We start from the raw sequence: 21,461 nt of genomic DNA, 5'->3' as shown, positions 1-21,461 counted from the left end.
GGTTGGGCCAGCAAGCTGCCATTTGAACTGCACACAATACTGCTGGTGTCACTCCAGGGCCATATGACAAAGCCAAATGAGAGCCACCAGTGTGTGTAGGGGGGGGATACCATTTCCCATTTAATTTCCCACAATGCCCCAGGGCGATGCTACTGTTGGAGATTCATTCCCCGTGTGCAGTCATAGGTTTGTTGTCTCTCATATGACTGTATGTGTTTTCCTTCCACAGAGTGGGAAGTGACGTAGACAGGATGTTTGTCTTACTGTGTTCCTGAAGTGGAACTGTTGTTCTTTGTTCTTTCTCTTTGCTGTGTGATGCTAGAGAGAGAGGGAGCCATGTTGAAGAGCTCCGTGTGTTTATATGTGAATAAACTAGCTTAGCAAAAATGCTGAGTTGCTGTGGTCTGTTACGCAAACCTCTGTGGTTGCTAAGAGGGTGTTGATGTATTCCTACATCAATCACTATGATGTCCGGGGGCTGAGGAAGGCTAAGAAGCTCCCGAACGATCGCCCAGGGAACATGCCAGTCAGGCACGTGTCTCTGCCAGGGTCCTACTCGTAAGTAGGCCATTTCCTGACAGCTACATCAGGGGCACTGGGAGAAAACAAAATGGTAGTGCTGCTGCCTACCATGTCCCACCAAGTGCAGGGAGCATTTGCCAAGGACTCCCTCAAACTTAGGTCCAGTCCTGGACTGCATGCCTTTCCTACGATGTGTCATTTGGCTGTGACACACCTTAGCACAATACTCCTATCCCAATGTAATGGGAGTGGGTAAGGCAGCCTTATTGCTGAGGGATATACATCCTTGCTTTGCATGCATTTTTCTTAAGTGAGGTTGTGTTTGTCTTCTTTAACATATTGGGTTGCAACGATAATCTAGCACTATAAAGCAGGACCATAAGAAGAGCCTGTTGGATCAGGCCAATGGTTCATCTGGTCCAGCATCCTGTTGTCTCAGTGGCCAACCAGATGCCTGGGGTAAACCAGAAGCAGGACCTGAGCATAAGAGCACTTTCGCTTACTGTGGTTTCCAGCAATTGGTATTCAGAAGCATTGCTGCCTCCATCTGCAGAGTCAGAGCATAGCCATCATGGATGGTAGCCACTGAGTTTGTCTAATCCTCTTTTAAAGTCATCCAAGCAGGTGGCTGTCACTGCCTCCTCCTGCAGCTCATGAAGAGACAGGAAACAAGGGCAACATATGCAAAATAACAACACGCCAATTAAAAAGACCAGCCACTGAAAAATCCTAGCTGCTGGAGCAGCAATATTAAACTATTAGGAACTGTAATCAGAAGAGCAGCATTAAAATTGCTTCCTGAAAAAGTGCCAAGATTGCTTTGAGTCTATTTGCTTCAACCAGGGGTTAGAATTAAGTAAAGCGTCCAAAAAAAGAAAGAAAAAAGTAAAAAAATACCCGCTTCTGGATTTCCTGCTCATTGTAGTATGTGAGCACAAGTATGTGCACTGCAAATTCAGTTTGCTTGCTGTGAGAGGAGGGAGTTTGGAGGGAGAGTCACCTGGGCAGTTAGTTAGCCATCCAGCTGAACACCTAAGTGGAGACTGCTGAGCCCAAGCTAGCTGCATTCCTTCTTAATAAGCTGCAGCTTTAAATTCACAGCAGGTCTAAAATGGCTTGGATGCCCAGGGGCTTCAAACAGGGTAAACTGCATGGAAGTCTGAAGAAAGAGAGGCTTGGAGTGGATGTCCTTTTAGTCTTTCTCGACAATATGATTCTATTGTGGGATATAGATTTCTGATCATACAAATTCAAGGGCACTTAAAAAAATAAAGCCTCCAACAGCTTTGGTGTCTGGGATAGATTTCCATCCAAGCAATTCCACTGAATCTATTTAAGCAATTAAAATTGCTTGGTTACCCTCCTATGCACTGCAGAACAATTAGCAGAGCACTTCCAGCTGCACTCCGCTAGCAAAGAGTCGTGAGCTAACAGAAAGTTGAAACAAAAAGTATGCATTCAACAAAGACAATGCACTGGCCCTTTTCAAGTAGCAGAGTCTCTATTCTAAATCTTTGGGGATCGCTCCAGAGAGAGAGATGAGTAACTCATGCTGAAATTCCACAGGATGAAAAGACTCACAGAAATGCATGCTTAATGAAAAGCACTACATAAATTCCATTTCCATGGAATCAACTCCCTTTTTCCATTAAAAAATTGCCCCACAGCACACTCAGCAGGAGTTGAGCAGCCTCTGGGGTGCTATGGAGCCACTCTGCTTGGCAAAGTTATTTTCATAGACTTCATTAGCTGTTTGCAATATTTTATCTGAGTCATCTTTTTATCATTATCCCAGTGAGGATGGGCAAGGATTTGGTTTTAACAATGTTTTTCCATTCTAGTTCAAGGAATGGTGTGCAGCTTGTAACATCATTCAGCATTTCTCAGTGACTCTGGCTTAATCTGGGCGATCTGCCACCTATTTGCCAACCCTTGGCTGACTCAGTGGGAGGTCCATTGAGGGAATGCGTTGAATACCATACTCAACACGGCCCATTGCAACTTGCCAACACTCATTTTCTCTCATTAGAGCAAGAACAACAAAAAATGCTTTTTTAAAATGTGAGAAATGTGATATGTGTAAGTTGCTAGTTCTAGAAGGAACTGAGGCAATGAAAGTACAGAGCTGGGGGAATGCACAGGTGTATGAGTGTCAGGAGTAGGTCAGCAATAAAACAGTGAAGTTAACTCTATAGTTTAAAAAAAACCAAAAGAGTGCAGGCATAATTATAGGGTTGCTATATTTCAAAAAGTAAAACCCAGGACACCCCGAAAAATGTTGAGCCTTTTTTCGATCCAGGACAAAGCACCACCTTTCAGAAATTCTCCCTATACGTCAGTTCCACAACTCTTCCAGTATGTCTTGCCCCAATGAGGTAGTTGCAAGAACTGAAGGCCACTGCCTTCCCACTGCTCTCTAAGGCTCCTCCCCTGGGTCCTTCCCCAGCAACCTGTGGCTCCTTCACCTTGTTTCTCTTTGCTCTGCCCTCTTCGTTCCTCTCTGTGTTCTGGGAGACTAATGGGAAGGAACCTGATTACAGCAGGAGGGAGAGACTCCCTGGCAGCCTACCTCCACTCTGCCTCTCGGGTCCCCTCCTCACCAGTCTCTGCTACTGCCTCTGCTTCCGGACTGCTCTCTGCCACAATCTCTTCTTGCTCACTAAACCTTGTTACCTCTTCAGCTTCTGACACCCCCTCCTTCCAGTCTGTTCCCTCTGCCCACTCATCATCGCCCCACAACCAATCCCCTGGGTTCTGGGCTGTCTTCCCTTGGGGGTTCCCCAGCTGATGCCTCACACCACTCCTTGGCATCCGGCCAGTCCATGACATTGAGTTCATTCTCTTCCCCCCCCCCTCTCTCTCACACACAAGAATAGATGAATGGGCAGAGTTGAACCCTTCTATAGCACTCCAAGAAGCCAGACCTGGACTGCAATCTGACAAATCTGTAAGCAAAGATGATTTATTCCAGCCCATGACTTGCAGCCACCCAGCCATGCAATTCCTAAGTGCTGAATGCATGGTTCAGCTTACTACATCTCAATGCAACCAGTTAAAAGACTATGGCCACAAGTGCCATAAGCCCGTCCATGCTGAGTTTGTTACACTGCATCAGCTGTTGCACAGCTGGTTCAGTCCATGGCAGCACAGGTGAAAGTCAGCTGGGCTAACAGAAATCGTGGCTGCCATGAGCGTGAAGGTTATGTGAAAAGGTTCTGACAGTCCTGCAAACCTAAAGCTGGCATCGAGATCATTGTGCAAGGAGATATGGATTTCCTTTATCCAGCAAGTCTTAGAAAGGATAAAGATGAACTCAAGAGTAGACCCTGGACATGTTCCTTTGACAAGCACCGAATCAAGCTAAATGTGTCCCAGATCAAAAGAATCTGTGATGCAAACACAAGTTGGCCACTTCCAGTCTTATAGCGACTATTCTTTGATCACATGAGATTGCCCTTTCTGATATACAGTAATAATCCCTCCTTGAGGCTGTGGGCTGATTTTCACATGTCCCACTAGGGAGCAGCTCATTAACAGACTGAAGCTTGATTTTGACTTGTGGAATGCAAGGGCCATTTTGGGGCCTTTCGGCACAATCAGTTACGGAGCCCTAAATGTGTTTGTTACTAATTTCTTCCCCACAGTCAAGTTCCCCACCACCACCTCAAAACTGCACACCTGTTTTGGTACTAGTGTTTTTATTTTCACTTTATTTATTTTGCACCTGGGAAAATGGAATACTTTCCTAACATAGTTTGTTCATTTAAAAGATTTTATATACTTGTATGTATACAGCTTTAATTCTATCAATGATTAATTCTATTTTAATGATAGATTTTTCAATGTTTTTAGTGGTCTTCTTTAAACCACCTTGAATCCTGTCAGGAAAAAAGGGTAAAATATAAATAAATATATACTGTAATAATTGTTGTTGCTGCTGTTGTTGTTGTGACTGCTGTGTGGAATATGTCTATGTGAATGTCACTGGCATGCCTGGATATTTTTGTGTGACATACTTAATGGGCTACCTTTGAAAGTGGCAAAGAAACATAGGAGCGGCTGCCAGGACCACATAACACAGCTGGTCCTAAAAATCTACATTGGCTCCCAGTACGAGCACAGTTCAAAGTGTTGATGCTGACCTTTAAAGCCTTAAACAGCCTTGGCCCTGTATAATTGAAAGAGCATCTTCACCCCACAACATTCAGCCTGGACACTGAGGTCCAGTTCTGAGGGCCTTCTGGTGGTTCCCTCACTGCGAGAAGTGAAGTTACAGGGAACCAGGCAGAGGACCTTCTCGGTTAGTGGCGCCTGCCCTGTGGAAAACCCTCCCATCAGATGTCAAACAGATAAACAACCACACAACTTTCCAAAGACATCTAAAGGCAGCTATGTAATATAACTGCTATAGCCTCAAGCCTGACACACATAGATCAAGACAATGCCATCTTCACTTTCACCATAGCAGTTTGACCCTTCTCTTACTTGATTGATTAAGACTACTTATATGCCACTTTTCCACCATCAGCTGTGCCCAAAGTGGCTTACAACAAACATTCAAAACATCATAATACAAATATATGAAATAGAGAGCATGTCAATAAATTTAAAAATGGCAAAATAAACAATTTAACAAACATAGAAGAAATCCAATATTACTAAAAATAAATAAAAGCAATATAGGTTTAAGTATATAAATACAAAGCAGAACAAGAGCTAATTGTCAATTACGGTACTTCTCGGCACATGCTACTCACGAGGTAGGGGCAGGGGAACCTGATGAAAGTAATCGTGCCACAGTTTCTAATTAAAGGGGAGCTTGTCACAAATTCAAGTATTTATTTTAAAAACTGTTAAGAAAAAAAATATTTTAAACCAGGCACTAAACTTTGCCCCTACCCTACCTACACAGCCCTGGCATACCCGATAGTGTGGGCAATTCAGCATGCAGATTCCTTGAGAAGTGCAATGAATGGGTAGACCTAGCAGCCACCACTCTGGAAGAACTCTCAGTCGGTCTCCCTCTTCATTCACTAGGTCTTTCCAGTGCACACCAATAAATAAGCCAATGGAAGTGCCATGCTCCTTTCAGAATAACCTCTACATTTGTTCTGCATCAATCTCTTTGGGTACTGGGAACAGAAAATGCAGAACTGGATTTGTATGCCCCTGGAATGGACTCTAGATTCAATCCTGCCAATTGTTTGATGTAGTGTTATTTCCAGAGCCCCTGCCAAGCCTTCATCTAAAGCAGGCCTGTAAGTATGCAACCTCACCAGCCAATATGCAGGCATACCTCCTAAAATGACGGGCCCTGTTTTCCAGTTTTCTCCTGCCTAATTTCTCTGACATGGAACAAACATCAGACTGCCCCTTGGGTTTTACAGATCTGGTATATAAGGAGACCACAAAGTTCTGAGCCAGCAACCGCGTCAAACCAATTCCTGCTGGCACCTAAACTGACACTGCAGCCAAGTAATCATCCCTGAGAATACCATATTACATGCTTTCTCCTGCCCAAGTGCGTCCAGGGTCATGTCCAGGAAGAAACAGTGTCTCTGAAACAAGTGGCCATGCCTTGTGCTAATTCCCAGTTCCAAATGGGTCAGTCCAAATGGATCAGTAACAACCCAGTTTGTGGTCAGCCCCATGCACTGCATTGGCCCTACAAGACTTGTAGATGGCAGTGCTAATGATATCCCCCTTAGATAGCACTTACCTGGTTTCGATGGGCATGGAATGCATCTGCTGACCCCCCAAAAGGCCCCCACACTGCCACAACAATCCTCATAGTTGGCCAGACCAGGCAGTGGGTCAGCACACTAGAAAGAGAAATGGGGGGGGGGGGAGAGAGATAACATCAGAATCCTGTGCTATTTGTACTTTGGAAGGAAGGCTATGTTAAGCCCTATGCCCAATCTTTCATTCCATTCTTTCAAGGGCAGCACACTGTAGACCACAGCTAAAGGTGCCAAGATGCCAAGTGATGGGAAGGAGAAGTACAGGCCTGCCTTTCTGTGGAAGACTAGGGGTTAGGGGTGGATAAATCTGTCAATGTTGGTTTCTCTCACTTTCTGCTTTTTCCATTCTTTAAGTTCCGTTCCACATCACTTAATGGGCTTAAAAAAAAAAAAAGACCACATTAAAATTATATGCATTTCCCAGAAAATTTCTCCTAACAAATGCATTTTTGTTTAATGTACACATTTTTCCCTCATGCTGAGCATTCTGCATGTTATTTTCACTAATATGACAGTTTATGTGTGCCCTTTCCCCCAACACAGACATTTTTGGGTTAGAGAACTACATTGCAAAATTCAGAGCAGTGTAAATGTTGAAGGATTGCTGTTCCTTCGCTTTGTGTTAAGGAGTTTCGCAGTGAAATGCAAGCCAAACAAACTTCTCCTCTATCCCTAACAATGGTGCTTGCATTATTCTTAGGCGTTATTACAGGCACCCATGCTCCCTGCAGGGCCAGAGGTATATTTTAAGATAGTAAACAGTCTCGCAGACAGGAAAACGAGAGCCTGCCTGTATCTTTGGCTCTTGGAAAGCCAGGGTATTAGTGTTAGATACAAGGTATTACTGTTATGTTTGAGCAGCAGAGCATGACCCAGAGATAATATCACCAAGCAAAGCCTTTGGATAAAACAAATGCCTTTTCACAGACGTGCATCTATTAACTCGTGGGATGGGTAGACAATTCCAGACCTTGTGGGGACATTTGTGGTGAGGCGTTTTCATTTACTTAATGAGTATTCCCCCCCCCCTCCTAACAAGGCCCTCTGGATTACAGTCTCCCCCATTAGAGCTGAATTGTCGTAGTCCACAGGCCCAATCTGGCACTCATCCATCGCCAAAATGGCCATGTGCCCAGCACTCACATTCCAATAAGTATGGCTTCAGACTGAAACGGAAGAGACAAATGCTTCCTGCCCAGGCTCCTAGCCACCACCTAGTCTGATCAGCTGCGGACCCCGATCCAGTGGAACGAAACAAGAGAAGAAAAAGGTAGCTGCTTTCCCCACCCCCACCCCCTGAAGTTACCTATAGAACCCTACCTGAGATGAAGTAAGGCCTAAATGTGTCTCCACCTTTCACTAAATCCGCCAGTCATCACTTGGGGGGAAAACAAGTACAGTACTTAAGAAAAACAGCGACTGCATGGATCATTTACTCTCATAAAGTGGAATTGGGATTTTCCAACCCTATTATTATAGGCAAAATGTTTCATACCAAATTTTCAGAATGAATCCATGTAGAATCGCTTGGCTGAGAATACTTAGTACTAGGAATCAGGATGGAGCCGAGTCTGACAAATGTCAAAATTGATTGCCTTGGGCATGGATCCCAAATGACATAGAATGTCCCCTGAAAATCTGGGTTAAAAATGCAATGTAGCAATCTAAAAAGTACACACAAGCATTATTCTGAACTCCTGTATAATTCCATAGATGAAACAAGAAAGAGGGAAGGGAAGGGAAGGGAAGAGGAGGGGAGGGGAGGGGGGAAGGAAGGAGGGAGGGAAGGAAGGAAAAGAGTAGGGCTGGATTGCACCACTCATGTGAATTTTCTTTCCCTAGGAAGCTTCAAGGGAAATGAATTTTTAATCAATACCAAGCATCTGTTTATTGTGAGAAGAGTTTATATATATTCATTTCCTACTAAATGAATACACACACACACACACACACACACACACACACACCCTACTAAAATCATAACTAGCTATAAAAAGTGTGTCCTTTGGACCCAAATTGTTTGAGTGTATGTGTGTGAGGAAAAACAGACAGTAAAAAGGCTGGAACAAAAAGTCTCAGAACACTGTATGGTCAAGGTAGCATCAGTAAATCAGCTGATCTGCACTTCTATTGACTCACAGGACTAGATGTGCTCTTTGACGATGTGCAAAGTGCTTCAGACCACAGGCTCAGCTGCCTGCTTTGTGAGGAAGGGTTTCTGGGGGAAGGAAAAAGCACTACCTACAGAATTGAATGAACCATGCCTGCCATTTTTTGTTTGACTTTCTAGAGCAGGCATAGGCAACCTTGGCTCTCCAGATGTTTTGGAACTACAACTCCCATGATTCCTAGCTAACAGGGGCAGTGGTCAGGGATCATGGGAGTTGTAGTTCCAAAACATCTGGAGAGCCAAGGTTGCCTATGCCTGTTCTAAAGCATTTGTAGGCTAAGGTAATTTTAAAAATAATTGTACATTCTCCCTGGTGGACCAAAATGTCTGAATCATTTTCCTTGTTCCTTGATCTTTTAAATGTTTGTAGCTGCCTCTATTTCACCGTTTTTACCTGCTTTTATCCATTAGTTTTCTGCCGGTGCTTCTTTTTCTTGATGATTATTTTTGCATTTTATTATTTTTTATTGCATTCAACATTACCTTATGACGTTACCTTGGATTTTTCAAGAGAAGGTGGGATACAAATGTTTTCAATAAATAAAACCAAATAATAAAAAATGACATTTCTTGCGCATGCTCAGGGTTCACACACATTGCATCCATTAATCTCACATTCCATAACCTACACCCCAAACGTGCGAACAAATTTGAGTTAAGACATAATAGCTCTGACCTTTCCATGCACTGACTCCATGTAACACTTTCCCACTAGTCCCTGAGGCCTCTGCTGCTGATGTCTCTCTGTGACAATGTTGTTGTTGATGGTGATGGTGGCGTTATCACTGTATTGGTGGGAACCCAATGGAAACTGAGATATCAACACAGCTTCAACACTGTTCTCTTCTGACTGGTCTGCGCCACTTTTCACTCGAGCTACCTGATGGATCTGCACAGCAGCTTCCGGAGGGTGGTTGATATGTACGTTCACAAGGGAAGGGTTTCTGGAAGCTGGAAAGAAAGTTTTTCAATGGAAATGTGACTTTGCTTCTTGCTCTGCAGCAACCTACAAATTTCTAGAGGGGTTAGTGGATATACTCTGACATTTGCTCCATCTGCAGGACCACACTGGTTCTCAGTACAAACACTAGATTAGAAAGCAGCCATCACCGCTCAGTCATGGCCCAAAATGTACAAATGAGGGAAATAACTTTTGACTTGCCATGAAGGCCCGAGAAAACAACAAAACCTGTGAGTATCAGAATATGGACAAGAATACAGTATTAGCATCATCCATTAGCTTCTTTCTAGGCTATGTGTAGATTATGGCCTACATGGGTGGCTTATGATGAATTCTAGACCAGGGGTTTTACCTATGTGAAGGGCTATTTCTTTATGGGGATTTTAATTAAGAAATTCAGAAACTTCTACTTAGGTCCTCTGGGTGTGTGGGTGTGGGTGTGTATCTATATATCTCAACCATATCTAATAATTAATTAGAATACAAAGCAGATACCTGCATTGCAGTAAAAGGAGTCGTAAGCACAGGTACACACCTAAGCCAACATCCTGTATTTATCTTGAAGCACACACAATTAAGATTGTGAATAGTTAAGCAGAGTTAGGGATGTTTCTGTAGAGAACCATCCCTTCTTCTATAAGGCACTTGCCATCTGATAATTATTTTCCCACTTCATGACCGGGGGGGGGGGGCAAAGGCATGCCCAATATAAGCTCCACACACCAGCAGCCTATAAGAAACAACGAGACTAGTGCTGCTTACCAAGTTGGTTGGACAGAGGAAGTGTGTACATTGAATGTTTCATGGAGTTGATCGCCAGGCTGTTTGGCACGTGTTTTTTCCTTTCCACTTTCAAAGCTGGTAGATGGCAAAACTTCCCTGTAGAGTTAGATGGGCACCAGCATTCATCCCTGCCCACGCAGCGTCCCCCATTTAGACAGGGAATCTGGCAGAAATCTGTAAAGAAAAGAAATCTGTAAGTGAAAGCCAGAGGTGGAATCCAGAAGCTCACCCTAGTCAACAAATAGACCAATACCTGTCCTATCAAGAAGTCTTTGTCACAGACAGATGTCAAGCTGTCCCAGTTATGAAGTATACCAAGCATGTGAGCTAACTCTGCTTCCAAAGACAACTAAGAAACTTTCTACATGTGGTGCTTGAAGGCACTTCTATCCTCAGCCCTACTATTTGTGCCATGGAAGAATGTTACTAACATGGGCCGGATGAACGTGCAATATGGCCAAGGTAGGTTTCATTTTCTAATTCAACATGTTAAGCCAAAATGGACTGAATCCTCAAATGGGAAGACACCCTAAAATTCAACCACAGGGAGGAAGCATTTGGGCTCTTCTTCTATGAGAGCCTGTGCAGGGCCATTCCACAGAACCACTAGATAGGGTCAAACTCTAGAGCAACCCTTCCCCAACCTGGAGCCCTCTAGATGTTTTGTAGCTCTAGTCATCTAGAGCTGGTGGGAGTTGCACTCTAAAACATCTGGATGGCACCAGCTGGGGAAAGTTGCTCCAGAGCAATGGTTAGAGGACTGACCTGTCCAGTTCACTGAAATTTCCTGTGCAATTACAGTTTCAACAAGATCAGAAGAAAGGCTTCAGCTGCCATAATAATTAGGAACAGCATAAAAGCTTCAGCCAACTCTCCTGGTTTCCACACAAGCGAAAGGAGAGAACAGGAAGAAATTAGGTGTTGGGAGTCAGACCCAAAAGCTAATGCCAATGAAAGCAGAAAATTGGCCCTGACAAGAAAAATTGCAGCAATGCCTGTCTGAGACTCTGACTGAACTGCTGTATTGAGAGGAGGACAAAAGGTAACTGTATTCGACCTCTTGTCTCAAAGAGGGCAGGACCAGTCTCAGGGAAGACTCATTTTCAGGCCAATTGAGCTGTCATCCTCCTCCTACTCTGAACTCTGCTTCTGCAGTGAATTGCTAGTCTTGTGGATGAAAGCAACAGAGGAAGATAGATAAACCTTGTGAAAGGGGTCAGGCATATGGGAAGACTCACAGATACGGAAGCCAGATTTAGGGTCGTGGCCATGCCCGGCCTGGCTGTACAGGGTGGTGGTGTCTCCTTTCTCACAGCTGTTGTAGCAACGGCCATGTCGACAAGTCTGTTTACAGATTGTGGGAGTGAAAATAATCTTTATCTTCCTGATTTTTTCTGTCAGGTTGACACCTGCAAAGAAAAGAAAAATGACCATCGCAGAGCAGAAAGATGTCTCTGAGCACCTTAGTTTAGCACAGGGGTGAGGGACTTGTGGTCCTCCAGATGTTGGATTCTCACTCCCATCAGCCCAGCCAGCATGGCCAATGGTTCCAGGGATGATGGGACTTGTAGTGGCTTAGGGCATGGATGGAAGAACATAAGAAGAGTCTGCTGTACCAGGTCAATGGCCCATATAACGTAGCATCCTGTTCTCACAGTGGGCAACAGTAAGGCCTATATTACAAGCCCTGATATTACAAACTCTATGAAAGCAATAAGTACAGACTACTAAACGGTGAACAGGAGGATTTAGTGGATTACGTAGCAAACCCACAGAATACATTTCAAGGATTTACTCAGATAAAACAAGGGGAAGGGGATAAAATGCATTGACTGAAAGAAGCACGAGGCATTTCTTTATCAGAATGACAATAAATTTTTCCCCCTTTATTTCTCGGCCCTCTTTTAAGGAAGGAAAGGAGACTAGGAAAACTACCCTGAAGGGAAATGCTTGGATGTAATAATAATAATAATAATCTACAATATTAATGCCTCCCACCAGAACAGAGCACATGGCTGCGTTCCAGTCTACTCCGGTCCTGCTCCAGCTGAGACGCGGGGGATGGGGTGGGGGAGAGAGAGAGCCAGGCCAATTAGTTGAAGTGAACGTAGAGGAATGTTGGGTAGATCAGTTAGAGGGTAGAGATGTCAAAGTTGAGAGAAAAAAGCTTCATGCCTTGCCTCAAAAAGGATATCGGGGAGCTGGAAAGGGTTCAGATAAGGGCAACCAAAAGGATGGAGGCAATGGAGCAACTATGAGGAATGAGTACAGCATTTGTTTCATTGTATTTTTTAATTAAGGATGTTTTAATGCCCCAGTGGATTTGTTGTTTCAGTGTATCTGAAGAAGTGTGCATGCACACGAAAGCTCATACCTATGACCAACTTAGTTGGTCTCTAAGGTGCTACTGGAAGGATTTTTTTTAATTTTTTGTTTCAATTTTATAGTTGTAAGCCACTTAGAAGCCATTTGGGCATATAAGCAGTATATAAATTAATAAACAACAACATTTGGGGCTTTTTAGTTTGGAGAAAAGGCAAGTAAGAGGAGACGAAGATAGATGTGTAAAAAAATTAGGCATGGTGTGAAGGGTGAGAGAAAGGTTTTCCTCCCTCTCTTATAACACTAGAACTCGGGGAACATCCAACAAAGCTGAATGTTGAAAGACTCAGGGCAGACAAAAGACGGTACTTCTTCACTCAGCACATAGTTCCCCCACAAGAAGCAGTGATGGCCCCAAACTTGGATGGATTTAAAAGACAATGAGTCAAATTTATGAAAGACAATGCTATCAACAGCTAGTACACATGATAGTTATGTTTCATCTCCACCTGGAGGGCGAGTTTGGGTAGGAAATGGGGGGGGGTGACATGACATAGTGATGTTGCATCCAGGCACTGCGCATGATGTCACGACACTGTGCATGATGCCCTGGTGTCAGATGTGACGCTCAATGAAAACCCCTCAGAATTTTATGAATATATACATCTTTGTATGCAGTTCTGACCAATATACACATTTTTGCAAGTGATTTTCCTAATATAATGCATTTTTGTATGTTATTTTCACCAATGATTTTTAATTTGCATACTCCCCTTATATATTCATTTTTGTACATTTTGTTTGATTGTGTGTAGAACTGAATTGCAAAATTTGGAGAACTGTGAATTTTGAAGGATAACAGTGTTTCAGCTCGCATATTAGTTTGAAAAGTGTAAATTAGGTAGTTTCTTATGAAAATGCAAATTAAATCATCATCATCATTCTCACCCCCGCCTGTAGCTAGCTAAATTCTGTGCTGGTACTTTGGATTATACACCTAATCAGGCCCACGGAAATGAGTGCTTGTGTAAACCTTACTCACTGTGTTGCTACAGGTTGCTAGCACATGTACATGACTATGGCGTTCTCAATTACTATACCCTACCTTAGTGGTAAAGGTAAAAATTAAAGGACCCCTGGAAGGTTAAGTCCAGTCAAAGTCGACTATGGGAAGCGGCACTCATCTCACTTTCAGGCTGAGGGAGCTGGTGTTTGTCCACAGACAGATTTCCAGATCATGTGACCTGCATGACTAAACCACTTCTGGTGCAACAGAACACCATGACAGAAACCAGAGCGCACAGAAACGCTGTTTACCATCCCGCTGCAGAGGTACCTATTTATCTACCGGTACTTGCACTGGGATGCTTTTGAACTGCTAGGTTCATAGGAGCTGGGGCAGAGCGGGAGCTCACCCCATTGCTGGAATTTGAACTGCTGACCTTCTGATCAGCAAGCCCAAGAGGTTCAGTGGTTTAGACCACAGCGCCACCCATGTCACTACCTTAATGGGCTCCACACACACACACACACACACACACACACACACACACACACACACACGAAGCCTGTGCTTAGAAATATTTGTTGAAGAAGCCTGGCTCATTCTTCAGACCTTACCCCCGAGAGGTGAAGATGGCTCTTGAAATGCCGTATGTGGCCCAGAACTGCTCTGTTCAAATCCATTCCCATTCGGCAAGGCATTGGATGTGAGCTGATCGTTATTAGTGGCTGGATAGCGCCGGACTGTACGAGAGGGCCCCGTGTGCAGCTGAGGGGTAGCAACAGAACGACTTTGGCTCTGAGACCTGTTGAAAAGAAAGCAGAGCTAACATCTGTGCTAGATAAAGTGATACAAATCTTTCTTTCTCTTTTACTGATTTTCATACCAAATTCAACAAAGAAAGAGATACAAAAACAAATAAAAGGAAGGAAGAAAAACAAAGAAAAAGGGAGGAAGAAGCCCCTCACAGTTCCCATTAAAATACAATATCCACTGATACATCCATCTTAGGTTAAACATATAAATTGATGTCCAAATGTTGAAACAGCATGACATTGATAAGAAACACACTCAAATGTAGCTAGGGTGGTACAGTCCTCACACTATTGCATATAGACGGTGGACGTTTATCCTTCCAGGCTTGTAATATAAGGCTGTGTACACATTACCAGCTTAAAATGCAGCTAAATTGTTCTTATTCTCATTTGGGATTGAAGCTGGTTTTGGGGAAAACATATCAATAGGAAATGACAGGATAGATATGGATTTTGACAAACATTGTGTGCATGCCGCTTCCCAAACCAGCTGTGGGAATGCACTGGATGTAGAGTTAACAGGAGTGTGTACACAGTCTAAGTCTCTTGGCAACCATAAAGGTTCATGAAATCCCCTCTGTTGTCCTTTCATTAATCCCCAAACTACAGGAATATAATTAAAAAATAAACGGACACCTGCAAATATCAAGGGTTTCACCAATACAAAACTGATACGGACAACAACTTCAGTCCAAAAAAGGAAGTCTCATTGGCCATGCCCATATCATATGTCAGCATTTCCAGCAATACACCTCCAGCTTCTATCTATGTTAGACATTGCCAGGCATTTTTTCTGACTGCATCAGAGGGAGAGATGAACCTGGAGGCTCCTCTTCATCAGCTCCATTTGGACCAGCTGCTATTTGGTTCTCTCAGAACTGTCTCCTCCACCGCCATTACACAACTTTATTATGTAACTTAGGAAGGATCTGGACATGCATATTTCCCTCTTTTCTTCATATTCACCCCCACCATTCTTTTGACTTGTATCTTTTGGTTTTAAGCCATCATTCAAAATTGTAAGCTGCCTAGCCTCTCACCTTTTCTGAGACACGTGGAAGCAACCAGCTTAAATGGCTTCCAGGATCATTCCAGACTACTTTTTTACAGCTGCCTCCAGAGAATTCAGCCCATTGTGAATGAATTTAGCCAGTGCTATTTTTCTAGAAACTGAGATGCCGGAACTCACCATGAACACATCCCTTGTTCTCTTAGAATGACCATGGTGCCTATCTGACAGGTGCGGGAACTGAGTTCCGGCAAGTTCCGGCTGGAAAACAGCCCTGAATCTAGCCACCATTCACAAGAATACAAAAAGCTTGTGGTGTGGCAATAATATATATCTGTTGGGTCCTCTTGAGCTGTGCAGAACCATTTTGGCACATCCCCAGTTCAAAACCACTTCAAGAAACTTTCCCATAGCTCAAACCTATCTGGGCTCAAAAAAAAACCCCACCCCAGAAGTCATGCAAGCAGCATGCTAAATGAATTGGCCCTGAGCAAAGGGCTATCACTGCTGTGACTGGGCAAGATGGTAATGTATTTATGAGGAAAGTGCTGTTGTTGTCCTAAGCCTCTCATCTTCCTCCAGCCGTGAGTGATCTCACAAAAGCCTACTCATCTTCTGCAAGGGCTGAAGTGCATTCCCATTCCTGCCTCTGGCATTGACAAGGAAAGAGATGTAGCCAGAAAAGAAGCCTGGCCAAGAAAATAAACAGAACACGCAACCCATAAAAGTCATGAAAGAAACTTTTACAGGGAATGAACACCCATGAGTGAATTGGCATCCCCCACCGCCACCCCTGGGTAATTTTATTTATGGGGCCTGGCATTTTGCAGCAGTCAAACAAACAATACGCATACACTCCCAGTTCCCAAGGCCACTCTTCAGTGCCCACTTAACACATGCTGGTTGTCACCCCAACAGAGCAAAGCTTGTTTTAACTCAGCAGATTCTAAACCTCTTTCTTTCCTAGGCTTTTCAACCCATTCCACCCTGTTGGCTCCCATTTTCCTTTCAGGGGATCAATGCCAAGCTTTCCAGACAGCTTTGTTTGTAAGTACCCTGACCCACCCTGTATTTTTCAGCATCCTAAATGAGCCAGGACAGAGTCAGTACTGAGATCTCCAAAGAAGCCTAAAGTGAGTCAGTGAGATTAAATAGGTCTTATGTGAGACACATAAACCCCGCAAGTTGTATCAGATTCCCTGCACGTTCCTACTTCCACAGCATATACACAATGTGCATTTGCACAATACAGACATAGATGCATGAGATCCCCGTTTCGATGCAGAGCTTAAAGAACCTCCAAGAAGCAGGGCTGGAGGGGGAGGGGAAGCCCTACCTGAAACCCTGAAGATTTGGATTCAAGGTTTGTTGCTAAATTTGGGGTTAACTATTGTTATAAGCAAAAATCTGCTCTTATTCCCTTATGGGGTACACAAGAGCCCTTATTGGGTTCTCCATCGGTCGGAGAATATAACAGAGGCCAACCAGAGAATTTTGAGAAGCAAAGCCTTTATTTTTGCTGTTGCAACAGGGTCCTTCCCCTCACACAAGAGATCAAGGAACCCAGAACAAAAGAGAACCTCCACTTTTATCAGTTTTCTCATCCCCAAGAAACAACCCCAAAATACATCATTCCTACATCACCGCTAAGTAATCAATACCTCAGGTATCAATACCTCAGGTAGAATCTGAGCACCTTTGACACCTCTCCTAGTCCTCCTCTCACCCCTCCCAGGTGAGAATTCCTAAACACAAAGAGAAATTAACAGTTTCCTAAAAGTTGATCACTATCTTTTGTTCGGAGGAGTCTTCTTGTGAATGAGATGGCTATAACCTTAAAATTTACAACAATATATCAAACTATTGGTTTGAGCAGCATGAGCCAGCTCTTTCTTATACTGGGAGCTTTGGAAAGAATTCCCACTATGTTAACTTTGGTGGCTCAGTCATTAACTATTATTTGGAATCTGGTCCTTATCTTGCAACATGAATCTTGTGTACATATTGAAACAAAGGACAATGGATTCGATCCTGAGAGTTGCTAATTGAAGACGGTTCACAGAGGGGGACTATCTCATCCTCATATTCCCCCCACCCAAGAAAGACTCTCTGGAGAGTTGGGATCATCTTGAACAGTGTGGGTAGTGCACAGGGAGTTTTTGGAGAAGGAAGAGAATTGCCCTAAGTCAGATGCAGGCACCTGGTGCAAAACAGAGCTCCATTCACACAAAGCTGCTTCTGATTCAGAGCGATTCTCTCTTCCCACTTCAGCCCTCTTTACTGCAGCCTTCACTGTTCAGGAGGGTTTTTGAGCCTCCACTAGGGAGACACAGAGCTACAATTCTCAGTTTCTTTTCTTTTCTCATTTTCCCAATCTTAAGTTCAGTTTGCCAAATTTCCACACCAGCCTCCATTTTTTTAAAAAATTAAACATCGTCATGAAAATTCACTAGCATTTTAGTGAGCATTCTTCCTGATACACACACTTTACAAGCAATTCCCTTAACATAACATATTTTTGTAAGTTATTTTCACTAATATATATCTTTTAATGCACACTGTCTCCTGATATATGGGTTTGTACATGCAGGTGAAAGGGACACAGGTGGTGCTGTGGTTCAGGGCTTGCCGATCAGAAGGTTGGTGGTTCGAATCCCCACGACGGGGTGAGCTCCCATTGTTCGGTCCCTGCTCCTGCCAACCTAGGAGTTCGAAAGCATGTCAAAGTGCAAGTAGATAAATAGGTACCGCTCTGGCGGGAAGGTAAACAGCATTTCTGTGCGCTGCTCTGGTTCGCCAGAAGCGGCTTAGTCATGCTGGCCACGTGATCTGAAAGCTGTCTGCGGACAAACACCGCCTCCCTCGGCATATAGAGCTAGATGTGTGTGCAACCCCATAGTCATCTGCGACTGGACCTAATGGTCAGGAGTACCTTTACCTTTACATGCAGCTGAAGAACTGCATTGCCACAGCCACAGCTCTGAGCCCAACAAAGGACAATCTTTTCTCCAAATGAGCCATGGCACTATGGGTTCTCCAGAATTTCTCAGCTGCCTTTGCTTCATGGGAATGCTGGTGAAGCCCAAGATGCTTTGAGCATATTAGCTTCATCATCACATATCTGATCGACATGAAGATAAGTTTGATAAGGTCACTGAGATGAACATTCTGATACCCAGGCAGGTACAAATGGGAGTTCTCATAAAACTGTTATGAGTACAAGAATTATCTCCATCTCTGAACACCAGGCAGGAACATTCTAGTGGCTGTTCTATTAGCATTTCATTCAGAATTTTTCAGCTTCTGTTTCATCCACACACTTTCCATTCAGCTGCACGCAGCCTTTCTTCATCCCTCATTGATGGTTGTTTAACATTCCTGTGGTAACCACAGGAATCACTTTTTTAAAAAACAAAAACTTACACTAGTAAAAAGGCAATAAAAGGGATGCATCACCAGGAACTGAGCTGTCCAAAACAACAGGAGTGAATTGTTACAGTAGAGAAACATGTTCTAAGATTTCATGGAGTTCACCCTAGAGCTCTATAGGCATGTAAGAATGGAATGGCTGAACTACTAAACATATGAGTTTTCTCACTGGCAGCGTATTTAGTGGAAGAAGTTACACACACACACACACACACACACACACACACACACACACACACAATATTTGGGTATTCGAAGAAAACACAGTTCTGGCAACACCATGTGCCATGAGGATTTTCAGACAACTCCCATCAGCCACAGGCAGCACAACCAATGATCAGCGATGGTGAGACTTGAAGTACAAAACATCTGGAGGGCATAAGGCTGCCCTAGGCCTTACCACTGAGCAAGATGAATAACCTAGTAACTAAAAGCACCTTTAAAAAGGCACATTCTAAACTGGATAAACAGCGGCAAATGAGGCTCAGTGTAAATAAGTGTAAAGCACTGCAAATTCTGGAGGAAAAAAATCCTACCTCCACCTATACACCAATGAGACTGAAGAAGTGATAAATCAGGGGAAAGATCTTGGGGTGGTATGTAAATTTATTGTGCAGTGGCAATTCTATGCTAGGTACTATTTGGAAAGGGATTGAAAATGAAACAGCTGTTATTTTAACATCACTATACAAATCTATGCTGGAATCCCTTTTGGAAAACCCTGTGCAGTTCTTGTTGCTCCATCCTCACAAAGATATTATACAATAGGAAAAGGTGCAAAAAGAAACAAGAAACATAGTAGTCAGAGGATTACAGCACCTTTCCTGTGAGGAATTGCTGAAAGCATTTGTGGCAGTTCTTCCTATGCACTCTATAGACCAGAGGCTCAGCATATTTACCCAGAGTCAGTAAATCCTATCAGCTGTACTGGATCTTGCTTTTCTTGGGATCTCAATAGCCCTGATGGTGTTTATCTCTCCCACCCCATGGCTTCTTCTGAATTTAGAAAATGCCAGGGAGAAGTCTTGGACATACTGGTAGTTCTTGGGACAGCTTTCCCACAAGGGATTTCAAATGCACAGGCCCTGGACCTGGAGTTGTACCCAACTGCTCACTTGCTTGCTCTGTCTTTTTCCAGAGGAAGTCCTTGACCAGCAGCTCACTGTTTAGAATGTTGATTGTTCTGTTCTCTAATGCTGCTCCTGAGTGGCTTCTGCAATTCTCACAAGACCTGGACATTCCATACAGGCACACAGATATAATGTAAAGAACTAACTTTGCACAAATATCCTCCAGCATGAGGCTCAATTTCCCCCCCCCCCACCCGATGATAACTGACTTGGAGCTCAGAATGAGGCCCTTTGGATCCAGGTAAGGTCTTTCCCTACCCCATAATGCTTAGGCAATGGATGGTGCTGCAATGCAGACCATACATGAGATAAACTGGTGTACTTTTACTACCCAGCACTTTTGATAAGGTCAATGGTCATTTTACGAAGCATAAAACATCATAGGGATAACGAGAATTACATCCAGAACCTCTCCTAGAATCAAAGCAAGATCAGCACAGCAGAAGAAAGGAAATATTTTCATTAACTTTATCAGGATCTCAAAAAGCTTCCTAGCCAAAGTAACTTTCCAGTGGTTAACATTATCCAGAAGCTCACACACAGGCCAAAGTTATATTGAGAAACGACTGTCCTGGCCTACAAAGCACAAACTGTTCTTGGAATATCTCCTCCAGCTGTTTGTTTTTACTTTATACACTGAACACAAATATCCATTTTCCACATTCTTCTAACCCTTTCATTCTTTCCTAGAGTTCATTGTACCACCCGCCACTGCCCTCCAAAAGGAATCAGAATGAACTTGTCTGAAGGACTCAGACATTGTGTAGGCAGCAACAAAATGATGGCATCCCATCTAGTGAACTCATCCTTTCCAAGGTCACCCAACACCTCATCATCATAGTATCTCTGCCACGCCCTCCATTCTACTTCTCCATTACTCCACCAGTGCCTTGAAACTAGTTCATATGTTTCTAGTAAAACAAGCTGATGTCAAAGGTGGAGGCCACAGAACTGTGAGCAAGACTCTTTGGAAGCCTCACTTACAACAAGTGACTGGAGGTCTTATTACATCTGCTCCCTATCATTAGCCCCTGAAAGTGCTGCTGTGTGCCAAATGGAGCACGAACTCCAGGAGCGTCCACTGTGCACAGGAAATAATACAAAATGTGATGATTTTCATACAGTCCTGCAAAAATCCTTACAAGTAAAATGGTATGCTTTGGTAACAGGTCTGAATAGTTTTTAAGTAGACTTATGAGAGGTCATGGGTGGAATGGGAAGGGATGGGGTGCAATGAAGACCTGAATTCACCTGCCAGGTTTCAAGAATCAAGGAGCCATAATTTAACACTAAAGAGCATGCTCTGTCTGCAAAAGGTTCCAGATCTAATCTTTGGCATCTTCCACTAAAAGTATATCATGGAACAGGACTAAGGAGAAATTTTCTTGAGACCCTGGAGAACCACTCATAAGTGAACAGTGTTGGGTTATATGGCTGAACAATCTGGCACTTTTTACTTGCATGATTTTAATTGGTTCTTATGATAACCATGGGGCATATTTTGGCAGTCAATACATTCTTATTTCTCGAGGTTACTGCTTCAGCTGCTGCTCATGCATGCACATTTCAGCCCCTT

The 21,461-nt window shown here is 43.5% G+C and overlaps 1 protein-coding gene across 1 annotated transcript in view; it reads right to left on the bottom strand.

The window, feature by feature from the left end:
- LTBP2 (latent transforming growth factor beta binding protein 2) overlaps positions 1 to 21,461 on the bottom strand; it is a 134,240-nt gene that overhangs the window by 61,035 nt on the left and 51,744 nt on the right. The window contains exons 4-8 of the mRNA XM_035108559.2: positions 14,120 to 14,307; positions 11,416 to 11,586; positions 10,157 to 10,351; positions 9,110 to 9,384; positions 6,242 to 6,344 (exon numbers count right to left, since the gene is read on the bottom strand). Of these exons, the coding sequence (XP_034964450.2) occupies positions 6,242 to 6,344; positions 9,110 to 9,384; positions 10,157 to 10,351; positions 11,416 to 11,586; positions 14,120 to 14,307 (932 nt within the window). The remainder of the gene's footprint in view (positions 1 to 6,241; positions 6,345 to 9,109; positions 9,385 to 10,156; positions 10,352 to 11,415; positions 11,587 to 14,119; positions 14,308 to 21,461) is intronic.

Source organism: Zootoca vivipara, chromosome 1, assembly GCF_963506605.1.
Source record: "Zootoca vivipara chromosome 1, rZooViv1.1, whole genome shotgun sequence".
Taxonomy (NCBI): domain Eukaryota; kingdom Metazoa; phylum Chordata; class Lepidosauria; order Squamata; family Lacertidae; genus Zootoca; species Zootoca vivipara.
The sequence above is the reverse complement of the archived record's forward strand: the minus strand, read 5'-3'. Positions and strand labels throughout refer to the sequence as shown.